The sequence below is a fragment of the Marmota monax genome, unplaced genomic scaffold (genome assembly GCF_021218885.2).
Source record: "Marmota monax isolate L192 unplaced genomic scaffold, Marmota_monax_Labrador192_F-V1.1 WCK01_AAM20220418_F8-fsc00029, whole genome shotgun sequence".
Lineage (NCBI taxonomy): Eukaryota > Metazoa > Chordata > Mammalia > Rodentia > Sciuridae > Marmota > Marmota monax.
The window spans coordinates 10,521,575-10,546,599 of record NW_026693024.1 but is presented as its reverse complement, the minus strand read 5'-3'; the positions used below and the strand labels follow the sequence as shown (position 1 = coordinate 10,546,599).

Below are 25,025 nucleotides of genomic sequence, written 5' to 3'. Positions count from 1 at the left end.
TTTTTCCCCTGCCCCCCCCCCCCCCCCCCATTATGGATCAGCATCCACTTATCAGAGAGAACATTCAGTCTTTGTTTTTTGGGATTGGCTTATTTTGCTTAGCATGATATTCTCTAGCTCCATCTATTTACCTGTAAATGTCATAATTTTATTATCTTTTAGTGTTGAGTAATGTTCCACTGTGTATCTATACCACATTTTCTTTATCCATTCATCTACTGAAGGGCAACTAGGTTGGTTCCACAGTTTAGCTATTGTGAATCAAGTTGCTATAAACATTGATGTGGCTGAGTTACTATTGTATGCTGATTTTAAGTCCTTTGGGTATAGACCAAGGAGTGGTATAGCTGGGTCAAATGGTAGTTCCATTTCAGGTTTTCCTAGGAATCTCCATACTGCTTTCCAGACTGATTGCACCAGTTTGCTGTCTTATCAGCAATGTGTGAGTGTGCATTAGTGCGTTATAGTCATACATAATAGTGGAGCTCATTTTGATATATTCATAGATTCACATAACATATTTTGCTCCATTTCAATTCCCAATATTTCCCCTTTCCCTCCCCAGATCCCCTTCCTCAACTGGTCTTCCTTCTATTTATTTGTTTTTTAGTTGGTACATCATAATTATACATAAAAGTGGAATTTATTGTGATATATTCATGTTAGCACAATTTGATCAAATTTCATTTCACATTTTCTTCCCCATTCCTCTTTGTCCCCTTCTACTGTTCTGTTTTCATGAGATACATTTTTTTTATTCCTTATTTCCCTTTAGCATCTTATATGAGAGGAAACATCTAACTCTTTGTTTTACTTTATTTTTTTTTTTTAGTGTCTACATGACAGTAGAATGTATTTTGGCAGAATACACACACATAGGTATGATTTATTCTATTTAGGTTCCATTCTTATGGTCAAACATGATGTGAAATTTCCCTGCTCATGTATACAAACACAAGGCCAGGAAAGTGATGACCAATTAATTCTACCGTCTTTCCTATTCCCCTCCCGCCTTCCTTCATTCCTCTTTGTCTAATCCAGTGAATTTCTATTCTTCCCACCCTCACTTGTTGTGGGTTAACATCCACAAATCAGAGAGAACATTTGGCCTTTGGTTTTGGGGGATCATCTTATTTCACTTAGCATGAATATCATTTTCTTGAGTAACACGTGCCATTTAAAGTTCTTTCCCAGTCTTCTAATCTGATTTTTAAAATCATTTTTTAGATAGTAACATTTGATGCTCTTTTTTTTTTCCTTTTTCCTTTCAGATGCCCCAAGATTCCTTCCTTTACTATTTCCCTCCTGTTTGAGGAACTTTTTTCATTCATTCTTCAAGGGTAGATCTGGCAGCAACAATTATTGTATCAGTTTTTTCTTTTTAAATCTGAGAATATATTTTTCCCTTAAATATAACCCAGGGATGCATTACACTAAGCCACATCTCCAGCCCTTTTTGTATATTTTATTTTGAGACAGGGTCCCGCTAAGTTGCTTCAGGCCTCACTAAGTTGCTGAGGCTGGCTTTGAACTTGCAATCCTCCTGCCTCAGCCTCCTGAGCTGCTGGGATTACAGACATGTGCCAGTATGCCTGGCTTTCCCTTCATTCTTGAAGGATAGTCTTGGATATAGAGTTCATGGTTGGCAACTTTCTTTCTTCAGCACTTGAAAGGTATTGAACTGCTTTAGTCTTCAAGATTGGATTTATGCTTCTGGAATTGCCAGTGGGATCCTGCTGGGAATGCCTGAGAAACAGAAGAGCTTCCACAGTTGTGTCCCCTGCTGCCCTTTGGGTGGGGTAGGCAGTCTCTGGTCTCAGGATGTTGAGATGTTGCCTGGGTCAGGCACTTGCAATAGGATCCATCTGCTGGTGCCCTTTGGCTTCCTGGAGTGTCTGAAACGAAGATATCTCCAGGGGCAGAAAAGCAGAGTGCTTCTTCCCTAGCAGGTTTATGTCGTCAGGCTCTTGGGCTCTCTCTCTTGAAGGGACTGTGGGACTGAGCTGGTGGTGTCACATCAACTTCCCTAGAGGGACAAGCGAGCCTGCTTGGACCACTGTCTGCTGGTCAGATGAGGCTGGGAAGTGCCAACTTTCAAAGGTTTCTTAGGTCGGATGGCATGGGTGAGCGGAAGATGTTCAGTCCTGTGCTGTTGCCCTGGTCCGGGGTTTTGGATCACTTTGCCAATCTCTTTACACCTCCTGTGGCTGCCCCTTGAATTATCTCCAGGTTTTACAGCTGTGTTGAGCGAGGGCAGAGAGAATCGAGTTTATGCCGCCATCTTTTCCTACCTGGAATCCTCCAGGTAGGAAGGATTTTTTGTTTGCTTTTATTTTGTCTCTCGGCATTTTAAAAGTCTCTTCATTCAAGGCTTGAGGAATATGGAAGTAAAAAGTAATAATAGTGATAAAAGAGGAACAATATAAAACTTAGATTTTAACCATGGTTTAGTGTATGTCCAGTGACATTCCATGTAATCACATCGCTATGCAACCATCACCCTCCATCTCTGGAACTTTGCATCTTGCAAAATTGAAACACTACACACATATGCAATAACTTCCCATTCTCCTTTCTCCGGACCCTGTTAACTTTTTTGTGGTACTGGGGACTGAACCCACGGCTTTATGCATGCTAGGCAAGTACTCTACCACTGAGCCACATCCCCAGCCTGATAGTCTCTATTACGCTCTCTGTCTCTGATTGGCTTACTGTAGGTACCTCATATAAGAATCATCAATAGTATTTGGCTTACTGACTTAGCATAATGTCTTCAATCAAGGGGATAAGAATTAAATTAAAAAAATTTTTATTATTTGCCAAAGTATCTTAAAACAATTTTGTGGAGAAGAGTTTAGAATTAGTTGAGACTTTGACAGCAATGAATTGTGGTAGGCAGTATAAACTCAGCAATGTTGGCTATTATTATTTTCTGAACACTTATATTATTCATTATTTTTCTTCCCTATAGCACAGAGAGCAAAATGTCTGCAGTTTGGGGTGCATTCTTTTTCTGTGTGTGTGTAAGTTTTTCTTGAAGATCATCATCTTATGGCACTAGTTGCTGTCTACCTGCTAGAAATGTGCAAAAAAAGGATCAACAGAATTTAGAAAAGTGCAGAGGTAGTGGTGGAAAAGAATCTGGATGAAAGAAACAAAATGGCTTAAATTCAGATCTTGATTCTGTTATTTAATGTCCTTTGTGAAGTTCCTGAATGTCACCGCCGTTTCTTGACCTGCGAACGGGAGATAACAGACCCCACCCGAGTGTTAATAATACTTACACAAAGTGTCAAACACATAGTAAGTGCTCATGAAATCGTCCCTGTGTTATTGAGTTGATTCCCATAATATTAGAGACACACTTGATTATGTCTGCACCCTGCTTAATTGTGGCACTGGGGAAAGGTTCCCTGTATTCCTCTCTGTAATTTTCTCTCAGCAATAGGGACTCACTCACTAGTGGGTAAAATCATTTGTTATTCCAAATAGCTTTGGATGTTCTAAGTTCAGTGGAAGTGTTAATTGATGATGACCAGGGAAACTCATGAGCAGCATATTAAAATTTCTGGGTTCTTTCATTGTGCTTAAGATGGAGAGTTTAATATTTTTAAAAGTAAGGGGGAAAAGAAGCTGGTTTTCATAAAAGGATAGAATCTTATGTTTCGCAGAAATGGGCAATGTTTAAAGATTATTCTTGGGAAGAAGAACCAAATATATTCTGTTCTTACACTGTAATACTATTTTATTAGGCAAGGCATGCATTAATGAAATCTATATATTTTTTTATCTTATGAAAGTAAACAGATTGCTACGGGATTGATATGGTGGCAGAAATGTTTACAGTTCTGTGTTGCCCGTAATGTTAATCAGAATAACTTAAATTAAATAACTAACATATGCAAATGTCTACATAAACTGAACAATGTTGTATAATTATGATGTATTATTCTCAATGTATTATTCACAAGGGGTAGGAAGGACCTTGGCCGTGGCTTGTGCCATGGCTTGAGGACCTATGTGAAAAGGTTGTAGCCTAATGATTTAAACGGATTGAATGTAGGGATGGCTTTGTGGCACTATGTTAACATATTCCTAAATATTAAATATTTAAGCTATTTAATGTTTCTAGGAAACCAGTCCATCAAATATTAGAAATATATTACCTTTTTACTAAACACTTTGGGCTTAAGCTCTAATTTTAGAATACTTTGGCAAAAATTATATTTTTGTATATTGATTTATATTTGCTTTTCCTACAAAAACAAAGTAAGAGAATTTCTTATTTCTTGATTTTATATTAAATATTCATCTGTTCATATTTGCAGCATCCATGAAATCGCCATTCATTGGGTCAAATCATGCCACTAGCACAGAATGTTATTAACTTACTATTTGTATATGTGTAATTTTTAGCTTCTTCTGTCAGTCTTTTCCATTAGATATTTGGCCATACTTTTAAATGTGGTTAACCAGTTTTGGGTTTCTTAACCAGAAAAATGGATATAAAAAAGCAGATTTCAAAAATTTTGAGCAAGTAGTTCTGATGTAGATAAACATATTAATACTAAGATTTTGGTCTGTGGTGGCAGCTATGGACACTGTAACATGTTATTGAGAATTTGTAGTTTAGTGCTTATTTTGGCCTTTAAACTGTTCATTTGTACTGTGAACTAGATTATGTGCTTCTAACTGTCAGTTAGCTGAATGCATTTCAAGTCAATTTACTAAAATAGTCACTGTTAAGCGGTATATTTGGACAGAGTTGACACTTTTGACATTTTCTAAAATGGCAAAAATAGCTGTACTTAAGGGTATGATTTATGAGCGTTGTGTGCCTCCAGAACTTCCATTTGATTAGGGTTTTTCAGTTTAGCTGTTGAAACTCTTTCCACAAAACTGCTGAAAGGGCAGCTAATTAGTGTTGTGTGATCAGATATTTTACAGACAAACACCTAGGAACACACAAAAACATAACACCCATCCAAAAATGATGTCCTTCTTGGTGCTTCTTAGAATTGCCTTGCTCACAAGAGAACAGTGAGGACCACAGTCCAAGCAAGAGAATACAGAAGAAGAAACAAGATTGATAGGCCGAAACCGATTTTGTGAAACCTACATTCTCTGGTATAAATAGGAGAAGCAACTTGCAATGATTAAAAAAGTATTTTTGAATCCTTAGTTGTCTTCTAGATTGCTGGCCTCTATTAAAAACTTCTTAAAATAACAGATAGGTTTAATTCCTCGAGCAAAAGAAAAATTATATCATCTTAAAGATTTTCTGTATTTATTATATAGATGTAACTTGATGACATTGGGGGGAGGGGGAAGAGGAGCACAATCTCTTGTATTGCAAGTTTTAAATGTACCAGGCTAAGGTTTACTTAATTGGAACCTCCAGGCAATAAAGGAGCCCTTTTTAAAATTCTGTGATTCTTAATATGCTAAATAATGCAAAGCTTCGACTCTTCAAGCATGAGACACACATCTGGCAGCTTAACATTTAAATTACAGGGGGGAAAAAAACTGCTTCACTTCAGTAGTAATTTTCTCAAAGAATAGGAAATGTATTACAACTAAATTTAATTTCTTTTTAGATTTCCATCTTGTTTAATTGCAGACATTTTTTTCCAGGTTCTTTGTATTTATATTTTTTTTACACACATTTTCTGTACATTTTATTAATCTTTAATTTGAGATGCCTCTCACCGTTAGGAGCACTTGAGAAAATGTGGTACGTCTTACTTAGCAAATTGTTTTGAAAAATCTCTCTGATCTCAAGTAATAAAAACAATGGGATGGAAAATAAAGAGAAAATGGGATTTCAGAGACCCATAAAAATATTAGTGACAAAAAAGGCAGCATTTTCTCAGTTAGCTTCACTTTCCAGCTTTAATTTTTCTTTCAGTGTTAATGTTTTCTCTGTTTTGTCATTTTCCGGCTGTTTTCCATGCAAAGTTATTATAAGCAGCATTCTTTCTTTGTATTTCTCCAAAGGACAGTGTCAGATCCTTGATTAATTTTGCAAAGGTCATTTGGAAAAACCATTAAAAATATGCCAAGCAAAGAAGATTAGCACAACACAGGGAAAATACACTTTTATAAACATATGCATTTATATAGAGATAGGGTATTGTAACATTATACAATTTTGACAAGTGTTTTCTTTGTGCACCTCATGTATTATTAAAAATAGGATTATTTCATCTAGTTTTTTTTTGGTTATACCAGCTGACATACTCAAAAACCATCAGCAGGTTAATATTATTTGTAAATATTTTATCTTTTTCTCATTATAAAGGGATCTGATAGTTAAATAACTACCTGCAGTTCCTTAAAGTAAAATGAGCTTTCAAAATAACTAACCTACATCTGTATTACTAGCACATACCTAGGATGGTAGTTAGCCCATGAAAAATTCATGTATTAATTTCAATTTATTAATTAAAGCATCAAACACTATTGCCACTTCTGGTTTTAACTATGGCAGAAGAGCCAGTACTGTATTAGCTTTTTTGCTATCATCAACCTTTAAACTGGAAAGAATAAAGGGAGTAACTATGTGGGGCACTAGTATCAGGAAATGTAAGACTATGATCCTTGAGAGAAGAAAAACTTATGAGAAAGTCCACTAAGGCGAACAGCGGCCTTCCACCTGGACACCTATTCCAACCGTGAGGCAGTGAAGTGGAGTCCAAGCAGAGAAATCCCCACAGAGTTGGGAACATAGTTCAGTGCTCAGGGCAGCTGCAGCAGCTGGTGTCTGCAGAGTAGAACCGAGAGCGTGGAGATGTCCACAGAGAGATGACCCTAGAGTCCTCAACTGGGAGTTATCCTGTCCATAGGAATGGTGGAATCACTGAAGCTTTGCTAAGTGGCTACCCTTAGTGGCTGCCACGGGCCTGAAGTGGAACAGAAATACTAGGGTTTGAACTGCAGAGGAGTTCAAGACCAGCCAGGAGACATTTGCTAACACCTCATTACTGATTTACACAGAAAACTGAGGCACCAAATGTCTTCATGTTAGGAATACCCACCATACTCTGGAGTGTCTTATTCTGAATCTAAAGAAAGCCTAAAATAAGCCTATATGAGATAAGCAGAAGGAGTTGAGTTCTATGAGTTGTAACAAGTTTAAAAACTTTGGAAACTTCAGTTTTTCCCCCTTCATAGATCTACTGTAATAAAATATAAATGCAAGCCCACACAAGTTTAAAGAGACAAGGCAATAAGTGAAGTACTCTGTTTTTATTAATTCATCAAAAATATTTCTAGACATTTGTTTGAATAAAAAATATAATTTTAAGTAACTTCTTGATAATTCATTATGTTTGGGTAGTGAACTCCCTACTAGAAAAATGATCAGATCATCAACACCTTTCAGAGGAAAATAACAGAATCCAGAGTCTTCTACAATGTCTGTTATATAATTTACAATTAATACACACATACACAAACCATAAAATATAAAATATATTTTTAAAAATGGAAAAGTAGATTAAAATAATCCCTAAATAATTCAATTATTAAATTTATCAGGGGAAATTATTAAAATATTCAATCTAAATGTATTAAAAATTTAAAGAAAATGCTTTCAAACAATCAAAAGGGAATGTGCTCTTCATGAAATGAATTACTGGGACATTTCAGAGACAAAATTGAAAATCCAAAGATTAAATGAGAAAGTCATTGGACAGACTTAACAATAAAATAAATGCAGAGGAAATAAGACAGGTACAATAGAAATTAGCCAGTATAAAGCAAAGCAAAGATAAGGATGACAAAAATGAAGAGGGATACAGAGATCTGTGAGGTACTATCACAGAGTCTGATATCCATGCAATGAGAGACTTAGAATGATAAGAGTAAGAAGATGGAAGAAATATATATTTAAAAATATTTAAAAATAATGACTGAAAGATTCCCAAGTTCAATAAAATACATTGTAGGTTGAAAGCCCTCAGTAAACCTGAAAAGAACAAATACAAGGAAAACCACATGTAGGAATACCTTAGTCAAACCAGAACACCCAAGGTAAAGTGAAAATCATGAAAATAGGAAGAAGGAAAAAATATTCTATAGTTAAGGAAGCAAGCTATGAAAAACAACTGATATTAGTTTTTTTTAAATGAGGGACCAGAAACCAGCATAATGATTAAAAAATGTGCCAATACAGAATTTTGTATCTAGCCAAATAGTCTATGAAATTGAGGATGAAATAAAGACATTTTCAGATGAAAGAAACCTGAAGGAATTTTTCCTCCAGCAAACTGGCACTATTAGAAAAAGGCTAAAGAATGTTCTTTAAGTTGAAGGAAAATGATACAAGATGGTCTATAGAGGGGAATGGAGGACAGCCAAGATTGGCCAATACATTTATAAATCTGAAAGATCAATATTTCTAATACTTTTGTTAATATAAATAATTTTTAAATCATTAATTTTAAAACTTAAAATATGACATTTTAAGGTGGGGGTTAGAAAGCACATACAGATAACAGACAAAACAATAGCAGCTCAAAAGACGGGGTGTGGGAACGGGGAGGACATGTCATTCGTGAAAGGAGATGTGGGAAGTGGGTAATGTGGACTGTTAGCTGTGAAGTTTGAACTTCTATAACAATGACTCAGAATAGACCTGGGTAATTTTAGGATGCATGACGTTAACCCTCACCCAAACAGTACCAACCTGAGAGACATAGGTGAGAAAACAATAAAGGTGGTACTAAACACCTGGGGTAACCCAAAAGAAGGCAGGAGAGACTCAACAAAAGAACAGAGAACTGAAGGAGAAAAACAGAAGTGAATAGCAAGATGGTAAATAAACCCAGCTGTTATGGTTTGGATATGAGGTATCCCCACCCCCAAACTTCCTACCTCAAGGAAGGTGCTGGGACTCGAGGCACTTGTCACCACACCCAGTTTATGAAAGCCTTAACTGAATCAGTGGCTTAATCCACTGAAATGGATTAATTGGGTGGTAAATGTAGGCAAGCAGGATGTGGCTGGAGGAGGTGGGTTGGGGTGAGGGCAAGCCTTTAGGGTTTGCATTTTGGTTGTGAAGAGCAGAGAACTCTCTACTTCCTGATTTCCATTTCCTGATCTGCTTTCTTCCCTCCGCCATGATGTTCTGCAGCTGTTCATGGACAGAACCTCTAAAATTGTGAACCCAAATAAACTTTTCCATCTCTATGTATTTCTTATCAGGACTTTTGGTCACAGCATGGAATAAACTGACAATAACAAATAATTACATGAAATATTCAAGACAAAATCAGTTCATTAAAAAGCAGAGACTGGGCTGGGCACAGTGGTACCCATCTGTAATACCAATGGTTAAGGAGGCTGAAACAGGAGGATTGCAAGTTCAAAGCCAGCCTCAGCAACTTAGTGAGGCACTAAGAAATTTAGTGAGACTGTGTCTCTAAATAAAATATAACAAAGAGTTGTGGAGGGGCTGGGGTTGTAGCTCAGCCATAGAGCACTTGCCTAGCATGTGCGAGACCTTGGGTTCGATCCTCAGCACCACATACAAATAAATAAATTAAATCAAGGTACTGTGTCCAACTACACCTAAAAAAATAAATATATTTTTGAAAAAGGGTTATGGATGTGGCTCAGTGATTAAACACCCCTGGATGGAATCACTGGTATCAAAATTAAATAAATAAATAAAGCAAAGCTTGCCAATCTAGATGAAAAAGCAAGATTGAGTCTATGTTGGCTTCAAGAAGTGTACTACAAAACAATCAGAGGAGGAAAAGTTTATTTTGTATTTTGGGGCTCAGGGTTTCAGAGGTCTCAGTCTATAGCTGGCCAACTCCATTCCTCTGGGCCTGAGATAAGGTAGAAAGTTATGGCAAAAATGTGTGGTGGACGAAAGCAGATGAGAAGATGGCACCAGCAAGCTGAGAGAGAGAGAGAACTCCTACTCAACAAGGACAAAATACATAGCCCAAAAGCATGCCCCCAGAGACCCACCTCCTCCTGCCACACCCTAACTGCCTGTAGTCACCACACAGTTAATTCCATTGGAGGATTAATGCATGATTAGGTTAAAACTCTTGTAACCCAATCATTTCACCTCTGAACTTTCCTGCGTTGTCTCACACAAGAGTTCTAGGGGGACATCTCACATCCAGACCCTAACTGTCACCATCTCTGATCATGTTCTAATAATATTATAAATGAATAATTCAAAGCGGCAATGAGTAATTCAAAATTTATTTGTGGCAAGTATTTGGGGAAATAGATTTTCTTATATGTTACTTGTCCAAGATGTACTTTAAAAAAAAAGTACTCTGGCAATCTCTTACTACATTAAAAATAGGCAAATTCTTTGGCCCAACAATTCCACCCTGAAAATCTCTCCATTGGAATAAAATCAGTAAAAATGGACACAGGTATCAGGATTTTATTGTGACTTTTTTTAATGGAAAAAATTAAAAGGAATAAAAAGGTGAATCCTGACTAGCAGGGAATGATGACCTAAATTATGCTGCAACTGTAACACAATTATGTTATATTCTGTGGCCATTGGAAAAAATATAAATTAGAGCTGTAATTATTTACTGAAAGGGAATTTCATCAGATACTGAGGAAGGATATAGGAAGGCATATACAACATATCATCTCTTTTTGGTCAATGAAGAAAAGTACATCTACAAATGAACATGTTCGTGTGTTCACACATACGTGTACATGTGTGTGAGAAAAATCAAAGGGTTTATGTGGACCAGGATGAATGAAGAGCAGCTGAGCTGAAGGCCAGAAGAAATAACGGTGCATCGAGGCAAACGAAAATGTAATTATAAAGAAGAAAGATAGATATATATTTAATGTCTAATAGAGAGACAATGATTCCTTATTGAATGAAAATACAAGTTGGCAGAAAAGTTGTGTGGCATGATTCTATTTTAGTTAAATGCCTCTATCCATCTACAAAAAAAAACATTGGATTTTGAGCAAAGAATATTTTACATGAGAACAAAGAAAAAAAAAAGAATTGTAGGAGTCTACCTCTTTGATAAAGGGACGTTATTACATGACCACGGACAGTGTTATTATATTTTAACACACGAGGATCAAAATCTCATTAAGTCAAAGACTGTCATAGGCAGAATTTCTAAGATGGTCTCCAAAAGATGTCTAAGCTCTGCTACTCACAGTCCTCCCATGGTTGAAGGGAGACAACTGGGTGAACAGAATCTCATCACATGAGCCTTTAAAAGCAGGAGCTTTTTTGGTCTGGTGGCAGAAGAGAAATCGGAGAGATTCAAAGCAGGGAAAGAATGAGACCAGCTGCTATTGACCTGAATGCCGGGATGAGAGAGCCACGTGGAAATATTGAGAAAATACATTTATAAAGGTGTTTTTCTTCATTGAACAAAATAGTGATCATGTATCAGAGCTGCCTTTCTAAATCCTTTTCCCACTCCACAATATTTGAAGAAATTGGAGCTACAACTTATTCATTTTAGTGGTTATCTAGCATTATGCTACAGCAAGATTGGGCTGCTAACACCAAGGACCCTGGAGAAGACCCCAAGGCTCAGATGACAACTGAAGCCCTGACTGAAATATTGATTTTCGCCTTGTGAGATTTTTAAGTAGAGAAAACAACTGAGCAGATTCTGAGATAGTACAAATTTTCGAGATAATACAGGGATGTTGCTTTAATCTAGAAATTTATGGTAATTTGTTCCAGCAGCAGTAGAAAATGAATACCTTGCCCAATGTTTTAAAAAAATGTATATAAGTAGAAAATGGAGTGTGGTTTCTCTAACAGGAATCAACAGACAGATCAAAGGCATGGGCTTTGAGGCCATATAAAACTGGGACTATATTTTAGATTTTTCACTAATAAGATGTCTGATTTGGGGGAAGTTCTTTGATGTATCTGAGTCTTAACTTCCAAATCTGTAAAATGGTGTAATTATAACTATTTTTACTGGTGTGGGGTGTGTGTGTGTGTGTGAAATAGACAACAATATATGTGTGTTTCTTAGGAAATACTAAAAAGTGAATCATCGTATTATTATTTCATATTTGTTATCCCAACTTGCAATTATACAAGGAGAAAGCAAATTATAAAAATTCAAAAAGAATAATATTTTGAGATCCACATAAATATATTTTTCTACTCCCTCCCCCATTTTATCTTCCTTATCTTATTTTTTAAATTCTCATCTTGATATTTACTATGACAATTACACTACCAATAAAATATCTTTTAGGTTGAAGGTAAAGATGGTCTTCCAAGGGGTTTACCGGGTCTTGCCTCAAAGAGTCAGGTTTCCAGGAAGGGGTGCTTGGCCCGTGTGACTTTTCCTTAAGGATGTTTCTTGGTGTCTGCCTTTAGTTTTTCACAGTCCACCGGGGCAGGCTCAAGATGCCCCTGTGAATGGGCCACAAGGACCAAGGCTGGGAAATTAGGTTCCGAGGTGCATGTCTGTGATCACAGATGCTTGGTAGACTGAGTCAGGAGGATCACACAGTTGAGGCCAGCCTAGACAATTTAGTGAGACCCCTTCTCAAAGTAAAATAAAATAAGATAAAAATAAAATTTAAAAAAAGGGCTAGGGGTATAGCTCAGTGGTAAAATGCTACCAGTACTGAAATAAAATAATAAAATAAAATAAAATACCAAAGCTGGTGAGAAAGAGGCTGGTGGAATCCTCTATGGCGACAAAAAGGTTTCTGAAACATGCTGACATGGAGCCATAGCCTCAAAATTTTACATTGTTGGAAATTTCATTTTAATACGTTCACTAGAGTAATTCCAAATGGCATGAAATGGCAACATTTGATTCTTGTGAGGGAAAAAAGAAGATAACAAATAAGGCTTTGACTGCTTATGATACATGTCTCCTTTTGGAAAAAAAAAATAAAAATAAAACGGTCAGGTCAATCCCCTCATCAAATCCGTGGCATCCTGAGGTTCTCCAAGCTCTAGCAGCCTCTAGACCAAGATATCTATCCCAAGATCCTGGAAGTAGGTCTTGGCATCTGGAGTCACTGAGGGAGAGGTCCAGCCCATGACTGAGGAGACAAATCTATAGTAATATTCCTGCTTCAGTGATGGCTGCATTTATTTACTTATTTTTCACTTAAGAAACATTTATTGAGGAAGCGGTGAGACAGCCAAAGATGAACAAGACACATTGTCTTGCAAAGAATTTACCAAGGAGATGGGCGTTCTTGACTGAGGATATTTTGTCTCTCAGGGGACTTTCGGCAGTGTCTGGGGACTTTCTGGTTGCCATGACTGGAAGGAAAGGGCAGAAAGAGAGAGGCTAAGATTGACATTCAGTGGGTGGAGGCCAGGGATAATATCGAGCAAAGCACAGGTCAGTCCCTACAGCAGAGAATTGTCTAGTCCGAAATGCCAATAGTGCCAAGACTGAGGACCCCTGATGGTGGACAGGTCATGCAAGATGTGACTAAAGTTGCTCTAGGTGCAGGCTGAGGACAAAGCATCATCATTGCAAGGTTTCACACTGGACCACCAATAGGAAGTTCAGGGAAGTGCCTTTGAAAGCAGGATCCCAGAAACAGCTGAGGATGAAGGATGCTACCAGGATGAAGTAGGAAAGCAGACCAGAAACAGCTGCAAGTGAAAATCAGCTGAAGTGAAAATCTGCAATATATATATTTTTCACCTTTTCTGTCTTTAACCCTAGGGAGCTTTGCTAATAAAAGTCCCCGCCCTACGGACAGTGACCTCAGTCTCTTGAAAGAAGACCGTGAATTACGCTCTCAGGTAAGACGAAGGCTGTACAAGTTGGCCTCAGAAGGTTCACGAAAACAGCAGCCCCTGATTGTTAACTATGATTTCTTAAAACATATTTCTAGGTAGAAAGTAATTTGGTCTTCAAAGCAGGTTTTTGAAGTGCAAGCCATGCTCAAGTGGCGGACGTCTGAGAAATCAGCAATGCCAGTAAATTTTTATTACATCCGAATCAGACTGTTTTAAGCCATTGAAGACTTTAGTTAAGTGAATCAGCCTACAAGACTCTTTCTAGCTTGGACAGGGGGATTAGAAAATGTGCTGGATGAGCACATTTTTGTGATTTGTTTGCCATAATCATGATGGTCACAAAATCTGAGTAGAAGCTATCTTGATAAACTTTGATCAGTTAAGTTGCCTAGGGGTGCAGATCATTGGTTAAATTAATTTTTTCTGGTATTACCGAATCCAGTTTTCAGATACTTAACTGTTTCCAAATCTCTTTCTACCTAGATTGACTGGCTGAATTTTAAGTATCCAGCAAAGTTAGCCTCATTAGAGATTTGAGTTAAAAGGGTTACCTACTACACCTGATCCCTTCCTTTATAGGTTATATGAATGATTATCTTAATTCTCCACTTTCCTGACTAAATAGATAAGAGTCAGGAATTGCTTAAAGACGTTTTGGTCAGTGTTGGACCACATATATGGAGGTGGTTCTTTAAGACTTTGTTATCAACTAGTACCTAGCTGTCATTGCCTAAGTTTTCTCTCTGATGTTCAAACAATGACGAAATTACCTAATGACGTATTTCTTGGAACATACCCCTATCATTAAGAGATGCATGACTGGATGGGTCTATGGAGACCACTTTCATGGTCTCAAGACTGACTTTTAAGTCAGTCACTCTCTCTCTCACTCTCTCTCTCTCTCTTTTAAATTTCATCTCTAAATAGTGGGCCACACCCTAATCATACAAATGACAGACTTCTTAATGTCCAGGTGGCTACTTGGAGTATTGACACTTGGCGGTTGGTTCTGGAGCCCAGTGTGTGCTACCGAGGAAAGCTTAAGAGTCAAAAGTTTACAGAGATTTGTAACATTGAGAGACAACATTTCCTGAGTGTTAGGGGATTACAAGGTGCTGGCAAATGTTCTTGGCCTGCATCAAATGACTCATCGTGTTCTCACAACAAAGAATGGGGTAGATGCTGCTATTATCATCATTATCTCCATTTTATAGGTGAGAAAAGTAAAACACAGCAGAGGAACTAAATTAACCAAAATTACGTTGCTCATAAGAGTATCCCTGGGCTTTGAACCCAGACTGTCTGACTCAAGAACCTGTGCGTGTATTGATCCTTTCCTTCCCTTTTAGCCAGGCCTTTGTTTTCTACCTCTTGTTTTTCTAAAATCTTAAGGGCTATGATGTGAAAACCAAGGCACAATCTTCAAGAAGAAAAAGAAAAAAAAAATGAAACAAAGCTCATCTCCTTTTAGTGCATGACATATAAAATACTTAATGAGAACTAAAGAAAGGACATTATGGATCTGATACTTGCCTTTTACATAGTTTGCAAAATTCTCATACTAATGATTGACCTTAAACTTTGGAACCAAAAGAAAGGCAAAAGTAGGTAAATTGGGAGTGAATATAATCTCTCCAGAAACCTAAAAATTCTTCCCTACATTTTCTGAGTTTGCATGCTCCAATTGAGTTTCTTTTTTTCATTTTATTTTTAACATTGCATTCCACAAATGACAGGTCAGTTTTTCCAGAGAGTAAGTTCCTCTCTGGGGGGCCAGGTGCATTGGGAAGAGGTCTCAAATCTGAACCATTTTCAGGAGAAACATGGGTATGTTGGGAATATTGTCAGTAATGTCAGTACAGGGGGAAGACAGACAGCACAGACAGACAGTGTTGTAGCTAAGGCCTGGGGTACGACTTTCCAAGACTGGACTCACCACCCTTCATAATCAACACTATTTCAGTGGACACATTTCAATTTTTTTTTTCCTCTCCTCTTCGCATGGTGTCAGGAATTAGTTTGCATCTTCAGTTGATATTAAAGATTCTGGCCTAGGTAATTTGTTGAGTGACTGTGGGAAAACGAGGTTCCTGTGGGATTTTAATAGTAAAGCGTCAGTTTTTCAAGTATTAAGTGACCAAAGAACTAGGAATTTGCGGTTCCAAGTGGCCTGGGATGCTAGTTGTCCTCTGGGACACAAACAGAAGACCAAAGAGGTTTCCAGGAGTCTCACAGGGTGAGCCCTAAGCTATGCAGCCGAGCACAGCTTGCTTTCTCCCAAGGGTGGTTATTGGAAAGCCTGTCCTGTAAAATTCTCCAGTGAACACGTCAGATGTGAATTTAAAAGAGGGGGAACGCTTCCTGGGGTGGTTCTCTGGATTTAGGCTGGATTTCTTTTTTAATTTGGATGGCAATAACTGCAGCAATGGAAAGAACATGATGTCATATTTATTTGCTTTGATACTTGAGAGGCACCTGGTGTTTGTTGTTGTTACCTGTGACTCGTAGATTCTGTGATCTTGTTAACACAGCCTCTTAGCAGAGGGTCTCCACCCCAAACCTTCCTCCTTTGCCTGCTCAAAAGATGGTGAGCATCACTTGGGCTGGCATGAAAGCTGCCAGGCCTCCCTTCTGTTCTTTCCCGAGCAGCTCAAAAGCGTTTGTAATCCCCAGGATTCAGCCCTTTCTTCACCATTTCCTTTTTCTAAGGCTTTTTCTCTTTTGATGAAAACAATCCCCTTGGTCTTCAGTCAGGCCAGATGGGCAGGTGAACAGTTCTTCCCAGAGACCTGCAGAAAGACCCTGTAAGGGGAAGAGATGTTGTTGCTAAGTGGCCCTTAATTATGCCAACACTGAAGCCTCTCCACTAGACTGGTGTCACTGGCCTGTCTCTTTCTGCCATATCCTAATCCTTCTCCAGGAGCCCATAGCTCAGGCAAAATCCTCTGAACCACAGTAGTGAGCTGAGTTTTGCTTCTTCCCATGAAACACAGTTAAATAGATTTAAATGCCAGGAGGGTAGACAATTTTGAAACCTCGTTCCTGCAACATGTCCTAACTAGCAACTTCATAGAAACCCTATAACATATGCACAAAAAGCAATGTTAAATGCTCAATCACTCATCTATGCTGAATAATGAACTGGGACAAGATACTACTTACATCCTGAATATGCTAAAGCATTTTAAGTGCTATTTCCCCTTGCCCCTATGAAAAAAATTACATACAAACATAAATTATCTTAAATTATAATACTAAAGATTTACATATCCCTATTCGTGTATTACATATGGAATTAATATGATGTAGCACATAATACACATATAAATCCAAGTTTTCATAAAAGTCATATGATTTTTGTCTGGGACAGTTATTATCCTTGTTTTTTAGATTAAAAAACTTCAACTTATGGACCATATCTATGTAATTTTCTTAAGTAGTAAAGAAGACTTGAATGTGTGTATCCTGACCATCACCTGACTACCTTTTTCAATAACCAATATTTTAAGTTTTCAAAATTCCTTAAAACCCATTTTTCCCCTCAGTTTGCATTATGTTTGGAAGAGGGGCCCTTCCTTGTTTCTCAACCAATGCTGTATTAGAACAGCAATCTTCACACACAAGGTATTTGGTTCATTAAATTGAAGATCAGATTTTTGACTTTAGCAATTTATCTTTAAATATATATTCTTGATTTCTGTAGTAGGTCAGGATCTGTGTAGCCATAGACATGAAATATAAAATGTGATGTTCCAAAATAAATGGGCATATCAATTTCTCTTTTAAAGTATAGGTGTTCCTCTTTCTAAAGACATTGCTATTAGAAGAATCTCTGTCTCTGTCTCTCTCTTTTCTAATGATAATGGTCTTTGACTTCAGTATAGGCCAGAGGGTCTATTTTCTGTGTTTTAAATATTGGTAATATTGTAGATAAAGCATTATTTATTTTTTTAAGTTGTAGATGGGTATAATATCTTTATTTTATTTATTTATTTTTATGTGGTGATGAGGATCAAACCCAATGTCTCATGCATACTAGGAAGGCACTCTACCACTGAGCTGCAATCCCAGGCTGATAAAGCATTATTTATGACTATTTAGATTGGTACAATGCCCTGTGACCAGGCTCACACACCCTGCTACTTATCTGGGAATTTCCCTGGGCATATTTACCTCCTTCTTGCAATCAAAACTCTGATTCATATTTTTGTTTATTTTAAGGTTCATTTCTTGAACTAATTTCCAAAATATCCATTCGAAGAAATGTTTAGTGCATTCATTCAGACATTCCTTAAAGAAAGTACAGAGGTTCACAACATCTTGGTGAGCTTTAGAATTCATAGGCACTTTTTGTCATGACTTAGCAACAGGAGGTGAAGTTCATTGTAAGTTGTACTGTAAGTACTTAGTGAAATGACCTCTAACAGTTATTTATTGAGCATCTAGTATGTGCTTGTTGCCATAGTAGGTGTTGTGAAAGACACAAAGAAATATGATACAAATTCCATTTCTACCACGAATTTAGTTTGAAAAAACAGGATAGGTATTCATAAACTAACCCAAATGGAAAGCAATGAGATGCACTCTATCATGAAACACCCATGTATTTTAGCAGATCAGGAGCTATGGTAGGTAAACCAAATTTATGGTAGTAATTTCTTGGTAGTCATTTCAACTTTCTGTCAAGTAACAATTCTGTCAAGTAAGCAAGTCATAAGGAAATGCTATCAAATCATAATTTAAATGTCTACTAAAGTGTGTGAGATAATTCAAAGCTCTCATATTTTGTCAAGAATTTTGGCACTCTTAAATTTAGTTAGTGGTGAAGTTATTTCAAAATGCCAGCCCTGAATGATCTGGTCAGAACTACTTTTATTGTCATAAGAGCTACAGAGACTTAGAAAGATAAAAATGGACCGCCAAGACAGGTACTTCAAATTGATGGCTGTCATAAGTGGATTTTGTTCTTAAGGTAATCAAATCAATCAATTCCATAATAAAGGAAACAGTCTCATTGTGTTCACTAGGGATTTGATGACACATCGACATCACCTGCCTCTCTCCCTAAGGTTTTCCTGGTTACTGCATCCTGCCAACCCAAAACAACCTTTTGTAGTTACAAAATATTCCAACTACAGAGTGGTGCTGAAACTTGTATGAACTGATTTCAAGCAATTTCAAGTACTTGGCATCTTACAAATGATAATTAAGAACATGTAAAAAAAAAAAATGGAAAGCAGAGTTTTAACATAACTGTCTTATAAATGCAAGCCGCACCTAATTTTCTACTTTTCTAGACTTGCGGTTTTCAAATTATTTTTTCTCATGAACGTTTTGCAATGAAATCTCCTGGGAGATCCCCATTTAGCAAATAGCTAAAAGCTGATATGATTTGCAGGGAAAGGGAGCGAGAGCCCTCTAGGTTGTTAGCTCTCTCTGTCCCGATACCTTCCACAGTGGGTCTTCCAAGAAGCCATGGTTGAACCAAGGGGCTCAGTCTATCTTCTGGAACCATCATCATGAGTCACAGTTCCCTTAAGTTCTCGTGAATTAGCTGCACAGCCATGGTCAAAGTCCTGAGCTTAAATCTGTGTTGTCAAGAGTCCTAAACTGTGAGACTCAAGGGTTACTAGTGATAAAGCTAGAATGCAGTGATTGGTTGAAGCAGAGAACAGAGGTGAGGACTCCTGAAGTTCTTGGTTCCTATATTCCTGAAACCCAGATGTCTCCCTTGCTTTTTATTGAACTAATTATTCAAATCTTGCTTCAGACACATTTTTTTTTTTTTTTTTTTTTTGGCTAGGAGATAGTCCAAGCTGCATTTCTTTTCCTTGCAACTCAAAGTCCTAAATGCAAATACCATGATTATGGTTCTGATTGCTTTTGATCCTAACAATTATGAGAGCCATTGCACGAGAGCTAATTCCAAAGTGAACATGCCCGGCTCTGTGCCCCTGTGGAGATAAGAATTTCGTGAGAAAAAATCTGAAGTGGGGAGAACTGATTTCAATGCAAGATCTATGGCTAATTGTGTTTTTTTATGATCAATGATTCTATGTCAGGCTGGAGGAAGGGTCCATTTGTTTTTTCATGTATTAATTTCTCTAACAAGGGAAATAGCCTAACTGATCATTCTATGAAGGAAAAATCAACTGTTGGGAGACCCGGAGAACTTGCAGATGATTCACAGGATACATCTTACTTGGAGGAACTGGAAAAACATCGATTTTCAGTTTGGTGAGTAACTGTTTCCTGTCTTTTAAAAATTCAGTTTAAATTCATTGAATCAAACAAGTTTTTGTTCTTTCTCTTATTATTTGTTTAATCAACAAAAATGATTGTGTATCTGTTTGGGCTACAGAATATGTATCCTGACTTGGAAATGTTTGTAGCCCAAAGAGGATTGTGAATGAGGAAAAACCACGATTATGATGTAATAAGAGTATTTTTTTTAATTGCATAAAATGCCTCACGCACACATAGAAGTAAGGTTCTCTAAAAAAGGTTGAGCCAGGGGTTGGGGTTGTGGCTCAGCGGTAGAGCGCTCACCTTGCATGTGCGAGGCCTTGGGTTCGATCCTCAGCACCACATAAAAATAAATAAACAAAATAAAGGTATTGTATTCAACTACAACTAAAAAATAAATACTTTTTAAAAACAGTTTGAGCCAAGTCTTAGAGGGAAGATTGCAGGAAAGAATTGGCAACACTGGTGTGGGCAGAATCCAGAGATGAATTTGGGACAGTAAGTTGTTTTTGGACCAAGAGAAGCAGGTCTTTGGAGGAGCCCCAGAGCCCACGCTTCCATGATTCTTCTAGGAAGGAAAATATGCAAGAGATGCTATTTGAAAATACTAAATCAGGTCCCAACTCCTGCATTTTCTCAATTCTCCACTCTTTCTCTGGTGACTTGGCTCCCTAATTGCCCTTTAGGAATGACCTTTTAGAGTCCAGAGCACATAATCTTATAATGTCATTCTGATTTTACCATAGAATTAAAAAGGATGGAGGTTTCCCAAGGATCCCAGAGTTTCAGCTCCAAATTGCTCCTGAAAATGTCACTCCTACGTAATGTTCTTCCAGGGGGCTTCCCATGATGCTCTAGGTCGGGACCAAGAGCAGCAAGTGTAGCTCCCAAGGCCAAATCCTGTCCTCCATTTTTGTCAATGAAGTTTTATGGGAATCACACATTGAGTGTTTTCCCTTACTGTGGCAGAATCGAGAGGTTGGAACAAAGACAGTGTAGCCCTCAGAGCCTAAAATATTTTCTATGTGGCTGTTTACCAAAAATGTTTACCAACCCCTGCTCCACATTGACTTAGAAGCTTCTGTGCTCTTCTATCATGACAATACTTTTATTTTTAAAAATCATTTTTTAATTGACAAATAAATTTCTTTAACCATTCATGCATCAATGAACATTTGTGTTGCTTCCATATCTTGGCTATTGTGAACAATGCTGCAGGGAACATGGGACCCTCATGTTATTTTTAAGATATTTACATGCCTCCCTCTCTCACCAACTAGTCTCCTTGTACATTTTCGTCATCAATTGCTGCCTGCCGAATGACTGACAGCATAGTGTCTTGTGATAACCATTTTACAGGCTCAAAATTCGGAGGGTTATTGATTCAGGCAGGATGCATCATATTCAAAGCTATTCTGTTGTTCAAAATAAGTCTCAGGGACAGACAGAGAAGGAAGACTCCCCCTCTTAATGCAGAAAGGAAAGGTGACATTACCAAAGCGCATGTGAAATGGAAGTTGTGATGTGGCTCTCTTTGGTAACATAATCTACCACATTTTGCTTCATTTATTTTTCTGTGTGTAGCTTGCAGCATAGAATTTAACAAGTATTTAGTAAACAGAACTTGCAAATTAAAAGAAAATATGTAGGGTTTGTAATAGATCTACTTGGGCGTGAATTCCAGTTCTATCACTGCTGTGTAACCTTGGGCAACTTGTTTGAACTCTCTGAGGCTGTTTTCTCTTGCATCAAACTGGAATAATAATGCCTGGATTGTGGGATTTGATAATTTTTGTGGAAAAATAATACACATAATATATCCTCCCTATACAGAAACTAGAACATGTAAATTCTTAATGAAGACTGCTATTATTATTAGCATCAATAATAATGCATCTCAAGGAAATGTCTTTTTTCCAAAGGTTAAAATAAAGAACTGCTTTGGTTTGGATCTTAACCATTTTCCAAAGAAGCATGTGCTAACACTTAGTCATATGGGATAATTAACCATTATATATATTGCTATTGGGAGCTTTAGGAAGTGGGGCCCAGTATAAGGAAGTTAGGTCATTGTGGGTTGCCTAGAAGGGGATATTGGGACCCTGACCCCTTCCTCCTGCTCTCTTTGGATTCTGATCATCATGAGGTGAGCCGCCTCTTCTACCTTGCACCCCGCCGTGATGTACATTGTGTAGCCACAGCGCCAAGTAGCCATGAAATGGACCTCTGAGAACATGAGCCAAAATAAATATTTCCTCAAGTAAGATGTTTATCTCAGGGACTTTGTCACAGCAATGGAAAGCTATCTAACACAGTGGTGTGGATCACTCTAAGATTATTTCTCACGTTCCATAGCTACCTTCCTTTTTGTTGTTCAGATGCATTGAGTATTTTATAACATGGAATCCCTTGCAGTTCGTGCCTCTTTTATCTGAAGTGTTCTCCCACTTCTTAGTGGTGTGGTTTGCTGTAGGTCTCAGAGTCATTTTTACTTTCCCAGAGAGGCCTTTCATGGCTATTGTATATAAAGTAGAATCCATTCCTGTTGTGGTTACTGACTTTCTCATCACCTTGTTTGTTTCCTTTGATGTCCTTACCACAGTTTATAGTAATCTTTTGTATTTGTTTTTATTTACTCAGTTCTGTTACCTCTTACTCCACAGAAGTTATAGTACAAGCCCCTCTGGTCTAGGGTCATCTGAGTCATCATCTGACATCTGGGTCGTCAGCCCCAAGCTCTAGAATACTAGGTATCTAAGATAATCAGTAAATACGTATTGACAAGTAAATAAAGAAATGAGTGACAATTTCATTTATTTCCATGTTTTTATTGGTGCATCATAATTGTACTTAGTGGTGGGATTTGTTGTGACATGTTCATACATGAGTGATATTTCTCTGTCTCTCAGTCTGGATTACTGCTAATCTCTTCCTTTTCTTGAAATTGCTACTATTTAAAAAAAAAACAGGTAATATGGAATAATTAGCCACTATATACATTTCTTTGTAAACCGGGGCTGAGGATATGGAGACTGTACAGACTCCTATAAACTTCTGTTTTAAATAGTCTGAGATACAATCCTTACTATTTCCTTGATGTTTTATTAGAGCTAGTAAATCATTTATTGGGGCAACCTTTACCTAGATCCTTTCTAAATCCCCATAAAATGATTTAACACAGAATACTGTACTCCCCAGCTTCAAAGATGCATGACGTTGGATGGGAAGTATTTGCTCTAGTGAAGCAAGTTCAAGTGTATGTGTTTTCTTTCTCTCTGACTCGTGTACTCCATTGCGTATCCTAACTCACTCTTCTCCCAACCCTGGTGCCTCATTTGAATCTTCTCATTTTGGTAAATTCAGTAGATTGTTTTTGTCTTGTTTTGTTTGTTTGTTTTTAGATGTACATGACAGTAAGGTGTATTTTGACATATTATACACATGTGGAGTGCAACCCATTCCAATTTGGATCCTATTCTTGTGGTTGTACATGATGTGGAGTTACCCTGGTCATGTATTCATATATAAGGACAGGAAAATTATGTCAGATTCACTCTATTGTCTTTCCTATTTCCATTCCATCTCCCTTCCCTTCATTCTCCTTTGTCTCATCCAATGAACTTTTAAACTTCCCCGCCCTAACCTCCCTTGTAATAGGTTAATATCCACATATCAGAGAGAACATTCCACCTTTGGGTTTTGGGGACTGGCTTATTTCACTTAGCATGATATTCTCCAGTTCCATCCATGCACTGGCAAATGCCATAATATCATTCTTCTTTATGGATGAGTAATATTCTATTGTGTAGAGATACCACACTTTCTTTATCCATTCATCTGTTAAAGGGCACCTAGTTGGTTCCATAACTTGGCTATTGTGAATTGAGCTGCTATTATTATTGATGTGGCTGCATCACTGTAGTGTGCTGATTTTAAGTCCTCTTGGTGTAAGCCAAGGAGTAGAAAAATTGGGTCAAATGGTGGTTCCATTCCAAGTTTTCTAAGGAATCTCCATAATGCTTTTCAGAGTGGTCACACCAATTTGCAGTCCCACCAGCAATGGATGAGTGAACCCTTTTCCCAAATCCTTGCCAACATTTATTGTTACTTGTATTTTTGATAATGCCATTCTGAGTGGAGGGAGATGGAATTTAGTGTAGTTTTAATTTGCATTTCTCTAATTGTTAGATATGTTGAACATTGTTTCATATATTGATTGAGTGTATTTCTTCTTCTGTGAAGTGTCTGTTCAGTTTCTTAGCCCATTTATTGATTGGGTTATTTGACTTTTTTTTGGTGTTAGTTTTTGAGTTCCTGGAGATTGATGCTCTATCTGAGGTACAGGTGGCAAAGATTTTCTCCCATTCTGTAGTCTCTCTGTTTGCATACTTGATTGTTTCCTTTGCTGTGAAGAAGCTTTTTAGTTTGATCCCATACCACTTATTGATTCTTGATTTTACTTCTTGAGCTTTAGGAGTCTTATTAAGGAAGTTTGTTCCTAAGCCAACAGGATGGAGAGTGGGGCCTACTTTTTCTTCTAGTAGGCACAGGATCTGTGGTCTAACATCTAGGTCCTTGATCTACTTTGAGCTGAGTTTTGTTCAGCGTGAGAGATAGGGGTCTAATTATATTTTGTTATACATGGATTTCCAGTTTTCCCAGCACTATTTGTTGAAGAGGTTATCTTTTCTTCAATGAATGTTTTTGGTACCTTTGTCTATTATGAGATAATTGTGTTTGTGTATGTCTCTGTGTCTTCTGTTCCATTGATCTTCAGTTCTATTTTTGTGCCAATACCATTTATTCATTTATCTATTTATTTTACTATAGCTCTGTAGTATAATTTTGTGTCTGGTATTGTGATGTCTCCTGTATTACTTTTCTCAGTAGGAATTGTTTTGGCTATATGGGCCTCTATTTTTGCAGGGGAGCAGGTGTCCTGGGGATTGAACTCAGGGGCACTTGACCACTGGAGCCACATCCGCAGTCCTATTTTGTATTTTTATTTAGGGACAGGGTC

General features: G+C 37.5%; 1 protein-coding gene across 1 annotated transcript in view; it reads left to right on the top strand.

Annotated features, from left to right (window-relative positions):
* The window catches only part of LOC131424499 (uncharacterized), a 208,870-nt gene that overhangs the window by 46,210 nt on the left and 137,635 nt on the right, over positions 1 to 25,025 (top strand). Inside the window, exons 5-6 of the mRNA XM_058582331.1 lie at positions 13,683 to 13,762; positions 19,872 to 19,996. Of these exons, the coding sequence (XP_058438314.1) occupies positions 13,683 to 13,762; positions 19,872 to 19,996 (205 nt within the window). The remainder of the gene's footprint in view (positions 1 to 13,682; positions 13,763 to 19,871; positions 19,997 to 25,025) is intronic.